Source organism: Trypanosoma grayi, assembly GCF_000691245.1.
Source record: "Trypanosoma grayi strain ANR4 Tgr_105_V1, whole genome shotgun sequence".
NCBI lineage: Eukaryota > Euglenozoa > Kinetoplastea > Trypanosomatida > Trypanosomatidae > Trypanosoma > Trypanosoma grayi.
Window position 1 is genome coordinate 22,454 of NW_008825724.1, and position 9,391 is coordinate 31,844.

General features: G+C 45.4%; 7 protein-coding genes across 7 annotated transcripts; all 7 read right to left on the reverse strand.

Moving 5' to 3' along the window:
• Window positions 1–117: 117 nt before the first annotated feature.
• On the reverse strand, window positions 118–885 carry DQ04_01051160 (putative proteasome beta 2 subunit; the record flags this gene model as incomplete). Its single annotated transcript, XM_009310141.1, has 1 exon — window positions 118–885. One exon carries the CDS (start codon window positions 883–885, stop codon window positions 118–120), a length of 768 nt encoding a protein of 255 aa, XP_009308416.1.
• A 226-nt stretch (window positions 886–1,111) lies between these two features.
• DQ04_01051170 (putative 30S Ribosomal protein S17) lies at window positions 1,112–2,038 on the reverse strand (the record flags this gene model as incomplete). The annotated part of the gene is made up of 1 exon (XM_009310142.1): window positions 1,112–2,038. One exon carries the CDS (start codon window positions 2,036–2,038, stop codon window positions 1,112–1,114), a length of 927 nt encoding a protein of 308 aa, XP_009308417.1.
• Window positions 2,039–2,495: 457 nt separating this feature from the next.
• On the reverse strand, window positions 2,496–4,211 carry DQ04_01051180 (T-complex protein 1; the record flags this gene model as incomplete). Its single annotated transcript, XM_009310143.1, has 1 exon — window positions 2,496–4,211. The coding sequence occupies one exon, from the start codon at window positions 4,209–4,211 to the stop codon at window positions 2,496–2,498; it is 1,716 nt and encodes a 571-aa protein (XP_009308418.1).
• A 299-nt stretch (window positions 4,212–4,510) lies between these two features.
• On the reverse strand, window positions 4,511–5,515 carry DQ04_01051190 (putative nucleoside diphosphate kinase; the record flags this gene model as incomplete). The annotated part of the gene is made up of 1 exon (XM_009310144.1): window positions 4,511–5,515. The coding sequence occupies one exon, from the start codon at window positions 5,513–5,515 to the stop codon at window positions 4,511–4,513; it is 1,005 nt and encodes a 334-aa protein (XP_009308419.1).
• Window positions 5,516–5,746: 231 nt separating this feature from the next.
• DQ04_01051200 (WD40 repeat protein, predicted) lies at window positions 5,747–7,081 on the reverse strand (the record flags this gene model as incomplete). The annotated part of the gene is made up of 1 exon (XM_009310145.1): window positions 5,747–7,081. The coding sequence occupies one exon, from the start codon at window positions 7,079–7,081 to the stop codon at window positions 5,747–5,749; it is 1,335 nt and encodes a 444-aa protein (XP_009308420.1).
• Window positions 7,082–7,316: 235 nt separating this feature from the next.
• DQ04_01051210 (calmodulin) lies at window positions 7,317–7,754 on the reverse strand (the record flags this gene model as incomplete). Its single annotated transcript, XM_009310146.1, has 1 exon — window positions 7,317–7,754. The coding sequence occupies one exon, from the start codon at window positions 7,752–7,754 to the stop codon at window positions 7,317–7,319; it is 438 nt and encodes a 145-aa protein (XP_009308421.1).
• A 227-nt stretch (window positions 7,755–7,981) lies between these two features.
• On the reverse strand, window positions 7,982–9,055 carry DQ04_01051220 (hypothetical protein; the record flags this gene model as incomplete). Its single annotated transcript, XM_009310147.1, has 1 exon — window positions 7,982–9,055. The coding sequence occupies one exon, from the start codon at window positions 9,053–9,055 to the stop codon at window positions 7,982–7,984; it is 1,074 nt and encodes a 357-aa protein (XP_009308422.1).
• Window positions 9,056–9,391: the final 336 nt, after the last annotated feature.

Consider the following 9,391-nt stretch of genomic DNA (forward strand, 5'->3'; position numbering starts at 1 on the left):
TTGTTCACTTTGTTTTTTTTTTTTGCTCAGTTCGCTCAGTGTCACTCTTGGTTGTGCACTCTAGGGACTGCATTCCTCTTCTTTTCTTTCCTCTTTTCATTTGCTTACTTTTCCTTGTCACTCAACATCCGTGATTGTCACCAAACTTCGTATTTCCTCCCTCAGCACCGGCGTTGTGCCAGGTGGAAACCTGATATCCTGTCTCGGGTATTTGCGTTCATTCGGTTTGTCATACCCAATCAGCAGCTCCGTCTTCGCCTTCGTGATGACGCACAGATCCACCTGTGTCCCGCTGTACGGGTCGTTGAAGATGCCTTTCCGGATCGCCGACGCCACCAGCTCCTTCGCTTCTTCGAGTGGCAAATTGTCCTTGTAGCCAGTCTCGAGCGCTGACATGGCAGCGATGGAACCGCTCCCCATTGTCACAAAGGGGAGGCGGTCGGTGCTACCGTGCGGCGCCACAGTGGCCAGGTACGGCCCTCCTACATCTACACCGCCGAGGACCAGCGCAGCACTCACGTGGCCCTGGTACCTGTACAAGTGGCGCTTCAGCAAAGTAAGTGCTTCGTGCACACGCGACTGTTTTCCTGTCTCGAGCCGGTGAAGCGCCAGGTTAGCGGCGACTGTATTTGTCACAGCCTCGGTGTCAGCCGCAGTTCCCGCACCACAGCACATGATATTAGGTGCCATGTAGTGAATCTTTTTGCACCGCTTGTCCGCCACGATGCTGCCCTCAGTTGCACGGGTATCAGCACCCAGAACTACGCCATCCTTGAAGACCACTCCCACAATGGTTGTACCTGTCTTGAGGGTCTTAGGGGGATGCAATCCTTGCTGTTGAAGGTTGAGGTTTCGCTGAACGTTGTCAAAGGAGAATCCCGGCATTGCACGACTTGATCTTGTATTGACGCGTAACTTTTACCCTGTTCAAATAAGCAAAACGAACCAGAGCAATAAACTAAAAGAATTCAAACAAATAAACAAGCAAACACAAAAAAAATAAAAATAAAAACAAGCGCAAAAAAGGTACACGGTACATCGTCAGGAAGTCACCACATTTGTCTCGGTCATGTCTCAGATTACCGTCATTGAAAGAAATGAACACATTCTTCTACGGAGACTTCTTGAAGCCCTTGAAGTCGTACTTTTCTTTGGGCTGCAAATTCATCCAGTAGTCATCACCCTTCTTGTACCGTGTGTCGTTCTCCACCTCTGTGTAGTCCTCCTTGTCCCCCAGCAAGGATGGACTCTCTTCACCTTCCAGCGCCGGCGTCGCTGGGGCATTCGGTGCAATCATACGGTTCGCTTCGTCAAATGTTGTTGAATCAGTTAGACGATTCCGTGGCTGATCCGGTGTCGGCCCAGCATATCTGTAAGCGTCCTGTACGTGTTCCTGAATAACAGCAGCCAGCTTTTCCTTTGTGCCCTCTGTGTTTGTCAAATTGAGCTTCACGATACGACGCGAAACAGGGTATCCAAACAATGGCGGAGGGACGGCCTTTAGCCCTAATTTAAGTCGCTCACGACCTTCAATGTTTGGTTCCAGTATGCTAAACACATAATAATGTTTGTACTTGGATATCTTTCGACACTGCTTGATATGCACCAAGTCTCCCTCAACACACGCCAAATCTTCGTCATGTGCGAAGAATCGACTGGTGCGCGCAACGCGTTGATTGAATTTTGGATAATACACCATATGATTGGTTGACACGACAGCCGTCTTGAGCATGCTTGTGCCCACCACATAGCCAATCTTGTCAGAACCCTGACGTGGCTGGTTAAAAATCAAGGACGTTAGATCGTACGGCCACGGCATACGGCGTGGACGCTGGCCAAGTACACCCGTCATGGATACAGCCCAATGGTGCCGCGTTCTATTTGGAAATGCATTGCGTTTGTACTTTTTAATGAAAACGCGGTGATTTGCATTGTGTGTGTTCATTGTACGAGCACCACCGTACATCATGACACATCGCTGCCGATGCTCTGTTTGAAAGTTCCACCACGGAAACGCCACAAAAGATCGACGCAGCATGATTTCGGCACCTAGTAGCAATCGTAATTAAAATAGAAACTGCGTTATTCAACGTGGGAACCTTTAACCAGTCAACTCTGCTTTATCCCTATCAGCACGACGCTACACTAAGTATTTTTTTTTTGCTAACTTTTTGCCTACCCTTTTCTGCACCAGTAAAAAGGGGGCTAACAAAAAGGGGCCAAAGCACAAACATGAGCAATCACGCCGATATCACGGCCACACGTTACGACAAGCATCTAGGAACTATCAGATCAACCCATTCACACAAACTACGAGAGAAACGTATACGTCTCTCTTTGTACATGTGCGCATGCGAATAAGTGCATCGTGTTTCTTTAGAATAGGTTAGGGCTACTCCTTTTCATTTTTTTTTTGTTTCTGTCGCTTTTTTTTTCGTGGGTTTTCTTCTTTATTTATTAGCTCTAAATTGTGGAGAACGCCGCAGTCACGTCCGTCATCGACCGGCACGGCCCTTCATCTTCGTCACACCGGGCGCGCCCTTAAACATGCCGCCCATGCCAGCCCTGCTGACAGGCATCGCGCCGCCACCGCCGCGACCAGCGGCAGCAGCAGCCTGCTTCTTTCCTGCGTCTGACTCTGGGTTAGTTACGGTTTCATCGATCGAAAGAATTAGACACGCCGCCTCCGTGGCGCTCTGAATGGCATTCCGCTTAACTAGTGTTGGCTCCCAGACAAAGCGTTCAAACGTGTCACAGACACCACCATTTATAATGTCCACGCCATACCACTTACCGCTGCTGCCCGTGATGTAGTGCTTCTGACGGAGCTTGTTAAGGGTGTCGGTGCTGTCGTGCCCAGCATTCTCGGACAGCTGCCGCGGAATAACCTCCAACGCACGCGCAAATCCACTGATTACCATCTGTTCCTTCCCACGGATAGTGCGAGAGTACTCGCGAAGCACCTTGCTGAGCTCCATCTCAACTGCACCGCCACCACCCACAACAGATCCTGTCTTGTAGGCACGCTTTACAATACAAATAGCGTCATGAAGGGAACGGTCTGCCTCGTCGATGAACTGTTGCGCCCCACCACGAAGGATGATTGTTGCTGTTTTAGAGTTTTTGCAACCAGTGAAAAAGTTGTAGCGCTCCGTTCCAACCTGTCGTTCTTCAAAAGTAGCGCAGTTGCCCAATACTTCTTCAGGGATGTCGTTCACTGTAGACTGCACAACACCACCCGTTGCCAAAGCTACACGGGCCATATCATCTGCAGCCACACGTCCAGCGCAGAAGACATCGCGGTCAGCAAAGTACTGTGTCGCTAAGTCACCGATGGGAAGCCGAGAAAGGACAATCTTTGCGCCAGTCCTAACGCATTTTTCCATCTTGTCAAAAATAATCTTCCACTCAGCGTCCACGATGGACTGATATTGCTTGGGGTCCTTAACACGCACCTCCGCATTATCCTTTTCTGCCTTGAGCTCTAGTTCAACGTTCAGCAACAGCACCTTGGGATTTTCAAATTTCTTGCGCTGCTGCTCAAACCCGGCGTAAGAGAATGTCTTTTTGAAGGCCACACCGTCAACAAGAATACTTTCACGCATGCTGCCTCCTGGAACCTTCTTGATGCCAATCATGTCGAGATTCAAGTCGTCATCAAGCGCCAAAACAGCATCTGTAGCCATTTTGGCGAAGAAATGGCACTCAGTATTGATCAGTTTTGAGTTCAGCGCTGTTGCGGCGCAGCGCACAAGGTTTTTGCGTCCTTCTTCAGACCTCGAATCAAATGGAATACAAAGTTCATCCAAAGTCTTCATCGCAACTGACAAGGCTGTGCGATAAGCCTTGATTATGACCTGCGGGGCAATTCCATCCTCCACGCATGTTTTTGCCTCCTTGAGAAGTTCACCTGCCAGAATAACAACGGAAGTAGTTCCGTCACCGACTTCGTGATCCTGTGACATGGCAATGTCCACGAGGCTCTTGGCCGCAGGGTGGACAATCTCCAACAGGTTCATGATAGTCGCCCCATCATTGGAGATGTTAACGTCACTGCCATTGTGAATCAATTTGTCCATTCCACACGGACCAAGCGTTGTCTTCACGGTGTCGACCACATTCATGCAAGCATTAATGTTGCTGATTAATTGTGGCTTACCTTGAGATGTATCGGTTCCTTCCCGAAGCAGAATCAGTTGAGGCTGAATCATTCTGTAAAGTGTTTCTCTGTCTTCCTTGCTGTTATCCTTTTCTTTGGATGACGAGAATCAAAAAAAAAAGCTCACTCTCCTTGCCAAGATGTTTTTTTTTTATCAAGGCATAAACATTACAATTATCCTTTGGCTTCAGAAAGGATGGCACGAACACACCATGGTACATGGGGTAAAATAACAAAGCCAAAATGAAGAACTTTATACATGTCCCCCGCCACACTCACACAGAAAAAAATGGGGAAGACAAAACAAGTTTCAGGCAAGAGGCCATCTCATCTATGGGAGTATTCCATATGCTAAAGGTTTTGAAGCAGCGAAAAGAAGAACTCCGACTCTAGTGGTGCGTCTTCCTCTAAGTCTGTGCAATGCACACCGTTCCTGGTGCGATCAACACCATATTTTGAGCGGATTGTGTGAGGAAAGAGTACATGACATACCTCTGGGTCGTGTGGTCCGCAAACGGCACGAAGAGATGCCACTGCATTCTCGGCACATACTTCTACCACCCAACAGGGACCGCTGTACATCTGCTCTACAAGTCTCTGATATTCAGGTACAACACCGTTGTAAACTTCGAGAAAATCCTCTGCATCCGCCATGGTTAAGGTGTACATTCCCAGAGCGCTGATGTAAAAACCCTCATCAATTAGACGTTGAAGAATAGCACCCTGATAACCACTTGTTATCGCATGCGGTTTGATTACACAAACAGAACAGTTTTTCATCACCGCTGTTGTTTCACCAGGGCCAAATGCCACATTGGAAAGTGCACTCACATCCTCAGGATTTGATACTATTGTAGTCAAACCTGGAAATGCCTCGTTTAACGCGGAAACCTTTTCCATCGCGTCTGATCCCTTCACCAGAGTGACAATACACCGTCTCGAGACAGCAAATTCAGAAGCCATATCATCTGGTAAATTCACTAGTCGGACGTTCGAAATTCTCAGCCCCTTTGAAATAATCTTGTCCACAATATTTCCAGCACGAAGAAGACCCTTCTCTGTAATAATCACAATGAACTCGCCCATAGCTGCTGAAAAGTGCCGACGCGTTGCCTCATCACCGTAATCCACTAGTTTCAAAGAACGTGAAAAAATGCTTACTGTGGCGCCAATAAAAAGTTCATGTAGACTTAATGATGGATAAGCACACCTTTTTAGAAAAACACGTTTTGTTTTAAGGTCGTGCATTTCTACCGTATTGTCCTCCTTATAAAAAAGGAACAAATAGTGACGGGTGAGGTTTGCCTGAGGATCATAGTAGTCCGCTTTAAAAGCGTACCGAGACAGCGATGTCATTCTTTGTAGGAGCCAGCTCCGTGATTACTAAAGAGAAAGCAAAATACAAAAGAAAGAAAGAAAGAAAGAAAAAGAGAGTCAACTCTTTAATCAGAAGTAAAACCAACATTGAAAATAAAGGTAGCCGAACAAAAGTTAATGCAAAAACATGGTATTGTAATCATGATGATAATGATGATGATGTATAAATTCATTAAACGACGAAACTTCAAGACGCTGCTAGCCAACAACTTATTTAAGAGACTGATAAACCTTGCGTTTTGCAAGTGGTTTGATATCGTCACTCCTTCGCCGGGACGCTTCCTTAACAAGTTCCCGTTTTTCTGCCTTTTTGGTGCGACGCTGGGCTCTACTGATAGCTTTCGGTGTGTTCCGTTGATTAACAATTCTTTTCACTTCCACAAAACCAGAATACCTATTCTTCAAAGATCTCATGTAGTTGAAAGTATTCTTTTCCGGGCCTCGGAGAGGACGAATCGGCTTGCTTGCATCTGCCTTCCATATGCGAAGAATAGCATCCTCACTCCCGCTATACAAATAACTGCTATCTGGGGACCACTTGACGGAGAAAACTTTAGCCATACGTTTGGTATGATACATCTCAATAGAGTTAGACTTCGTAGTTTGATGAAGATCCCACATGCGCAGAGTACAATCAAGAGATCCAGCAACAAATTTTTTCCCAGTTGGAGAAAAGTCAACAGATGTCACACCATTAATATGTCCTTGAAAAACGCTTTTTGGGCGCCCAAGAACACGCATATCAAACAGATAACAATTTCGATCATCACTCCCAGCGACAAATGTATTCGGATCCATAGGATTCCATGAAAGACAAGTGCAGCACATCTCCATAATGATCTTGGAGTGAGCTGCTTGTGTTCTCGTATCATAAATGAAAACACCACGATCCGTCATGCAGCATGCCACCAAATTTGTCTCCACCTTATTGAAGCGGCAGCTAGAAACCGTATCGTCACCCCACGAAAAACGTTGAAGAGGCTGGGTTCTGTTCACATCCCACACCTGCACAACATCAGAAGAAGTCACAAAAAGTGATTTCTGGAAGTGATGATCAATAGAAGAAAACGGAAACTCTCCGAGAAATTCGGTCAAAGGTTCGACTTTAGATTCACCTGTAGAGAAATCTAAATCCCACATTTTAACAACCTTATCGCGAGAAGCACTAAAGCAAGCAACACCATCAGGAGACACAACAAGTCCATCAATAGAATGACGATGTGCATCAATAGTTGCCTTGGGTCGTTTTGTGAAAGCATCCCACACAATCATACCACCATCAATTGCTCCACTAACAACAGTAGACAAGCTGGTGTAATCGACAGCAATTGACTGTATAGTATCCTGATGCCCTGACAGCGCACCAACAAACGGTTTTGCAAACATGCGATCGAGCTTTGCCGCACGAATGGCGCGCGTGAATTCCACTTGTTTAGACATAGGATTGTATTTGCTATCATAATTGCGATTCACTCGCGGAACCTCCCCGTTTCGGTCTTTTGTCCATTCCAAATCTGATCGGCTGATGGTATTTACTTTTACCATTTTGTTTCTTCGCTTTCCTTAGTACGTTCCCACTGCTTTCCTGGGCAATGAACGAAACCAGCAAAACACGTAAAAGTTAGAAAAAAAGAATTTCGTACAACATCAATAGCAGAACAATAGTAATAACAATAAATCTAATAATAACAATAACAAATTTAAACGAAATTCATCAGATAAATTGACATTCGAGAATGAAACTAGACTAAAAAACGAAAATCCGCTTCATTACATGCTTCTAAACCATATCTTCTGGATTCCCGTGATCTGTAAAAGGAGCCAGCATCTTTGACACAAACTTCTCGTAGTGAATAACACCATTGTCATCAAAACCTTGAATCAGGTCACGAAACTCCTCTTCGGTATATTTTTCTCCCATTGTCGTCATAATATGACGAAACTCCGCGACCGAAACCGTTCCATCAAGATCCTTGTCAAAGACACGAAATGCCTCCTTAACTGCATCTGGAGTATCTGTCTTGTCGTCATGCTTCGCAACAAGTGCTTCATATCCAGTCATATCAAGGTCGGTTGTAGTGGCCATAATTTCCTTTATCCTCTCTTCGCTTGGATTTAAACCTGCCGCGCGGAGGGCCGTTGGAACCGAGGCCTTCGGTATCTTCCCATCCTTTTGAAGAAGCTCAAACGCTTCCTTCATTAGGGCGGCACGGGGCATCTTTTTCACCGGCAAACTAGATAGAATTAAAATCTTAATGGAAGGACCAAAAAAAAAAAAAAAAAAAAAGAACCCGAGTAATGGTATCTATATATGTATATATACATATACATAAATAAAGAATACAATAATAGAAATATAAGCATGTCATACAGACGGTAAAATTAGTTCTTTTCATTACCTGCTCGATGTGATGATTAATGATACTTGTGTTTTCTTCAGCTGAATCACAACAGCTCAACATCTCCTACAATCACAATCGCCAAAGAAAACCAAAGCCACCACAAAGATCGCATAATGGCGCAAAAATACTCGATTTTCTCAAAGCGTCTATGAGCAGCACGCCAGCTGTAATCAGTAAAATTTGCCGGGAGATGCACTTCTTTCTTTTCCATATCAATAAAGTAAGGCATACCTGGAGGTAGAATGCGAAGACCCTGTCCTTTCAAAAACCAACGATAAAGAAACGGAGACTTCAACATACCCTGAAGAAATCGTTGAACATCGTCGGGATTAACATATTCAGGATACGTTACTCGCTTTGGGTCATCCCAAAAGCTTGTATCATGCTCGTTGAATTTAATATCTACTCCAACTCGTATTTTCACGTTTTGGACATCATCAGTTATAGTGGTCTGTTGTTCCTCCATACGCATTTGCAGGGCCTGAAGTCGAGGTGCGACTGTAAGAAGAAATGTCATAACCTCCTGGACTGACGCAGTATCCGCCACTTTCACCTCTCCGGCAGTCCAATCTACTGTAAATGCACCGCGAGATCCCTTTGTTCCTTTTGACGAATACTTTTCAACAGCTACGGGATCACGTTCTTGAAGAACCCAATTCGTTAGCGTTCCAAGCTCAATATTCTTCTCAGAGGGTGGGAAATTTACACAGTCTGTTGACGCAGGGTCCTTTACGACGTGAATCGATAAGAATGAAAACGCGGATACATTTTTTAGCAATGCATCGTTATCCAGTACACGCCGCGAAAACGCGCTATAATTGGCATCATCATCCCATGTGACACGCTTCCACTTCATCCGCTTGGTAAGTTCTTCTGATTCATAGAACTGGCTCATGGATCGAGCTCCACTAGATTCCTGCTTCTGATCAACGGCAACCTGCGTCTCCTTGTTGCTTCCACCCCGAATTTCCCTAATCGTATCTTTAAAGTCTTTGAAGTAACCAATAAATCCCTTCTCCATTTTGTACCTCTCCCTTCGGAGAATACGCAGAGGAGCCTTATTCGCCAGTAACCATTCCAGAATGTCGGCCTGAAAGGCAGCTGTTCTTGACGACATCAGACAGAGCACCTTACCAAGGTTTGTTTTCTTCGCTTCCCTTAAACAATGAAGATATGTCAAAAAAAAAAGGTCATACATTTTTTTCTTAATGAAATTTAGAAAAGTACCATCTTTACATCACCACGTCAACTACAATCCCCAAAACAGCAACAAAAATTACAACAAAATATTCCCAGGCACACATAACCCATAACCCGTCTTAACCAATACGGCAAAGAAGAGCGAAGACCACATGGCGCACCGTCCACCACACAACACATCGAGGAAGGCGCGGGTCGTGCCGCAAACCCCGGCCGCCCGGAGATTGACGAACACGCCCCGAAACGCGCCAGC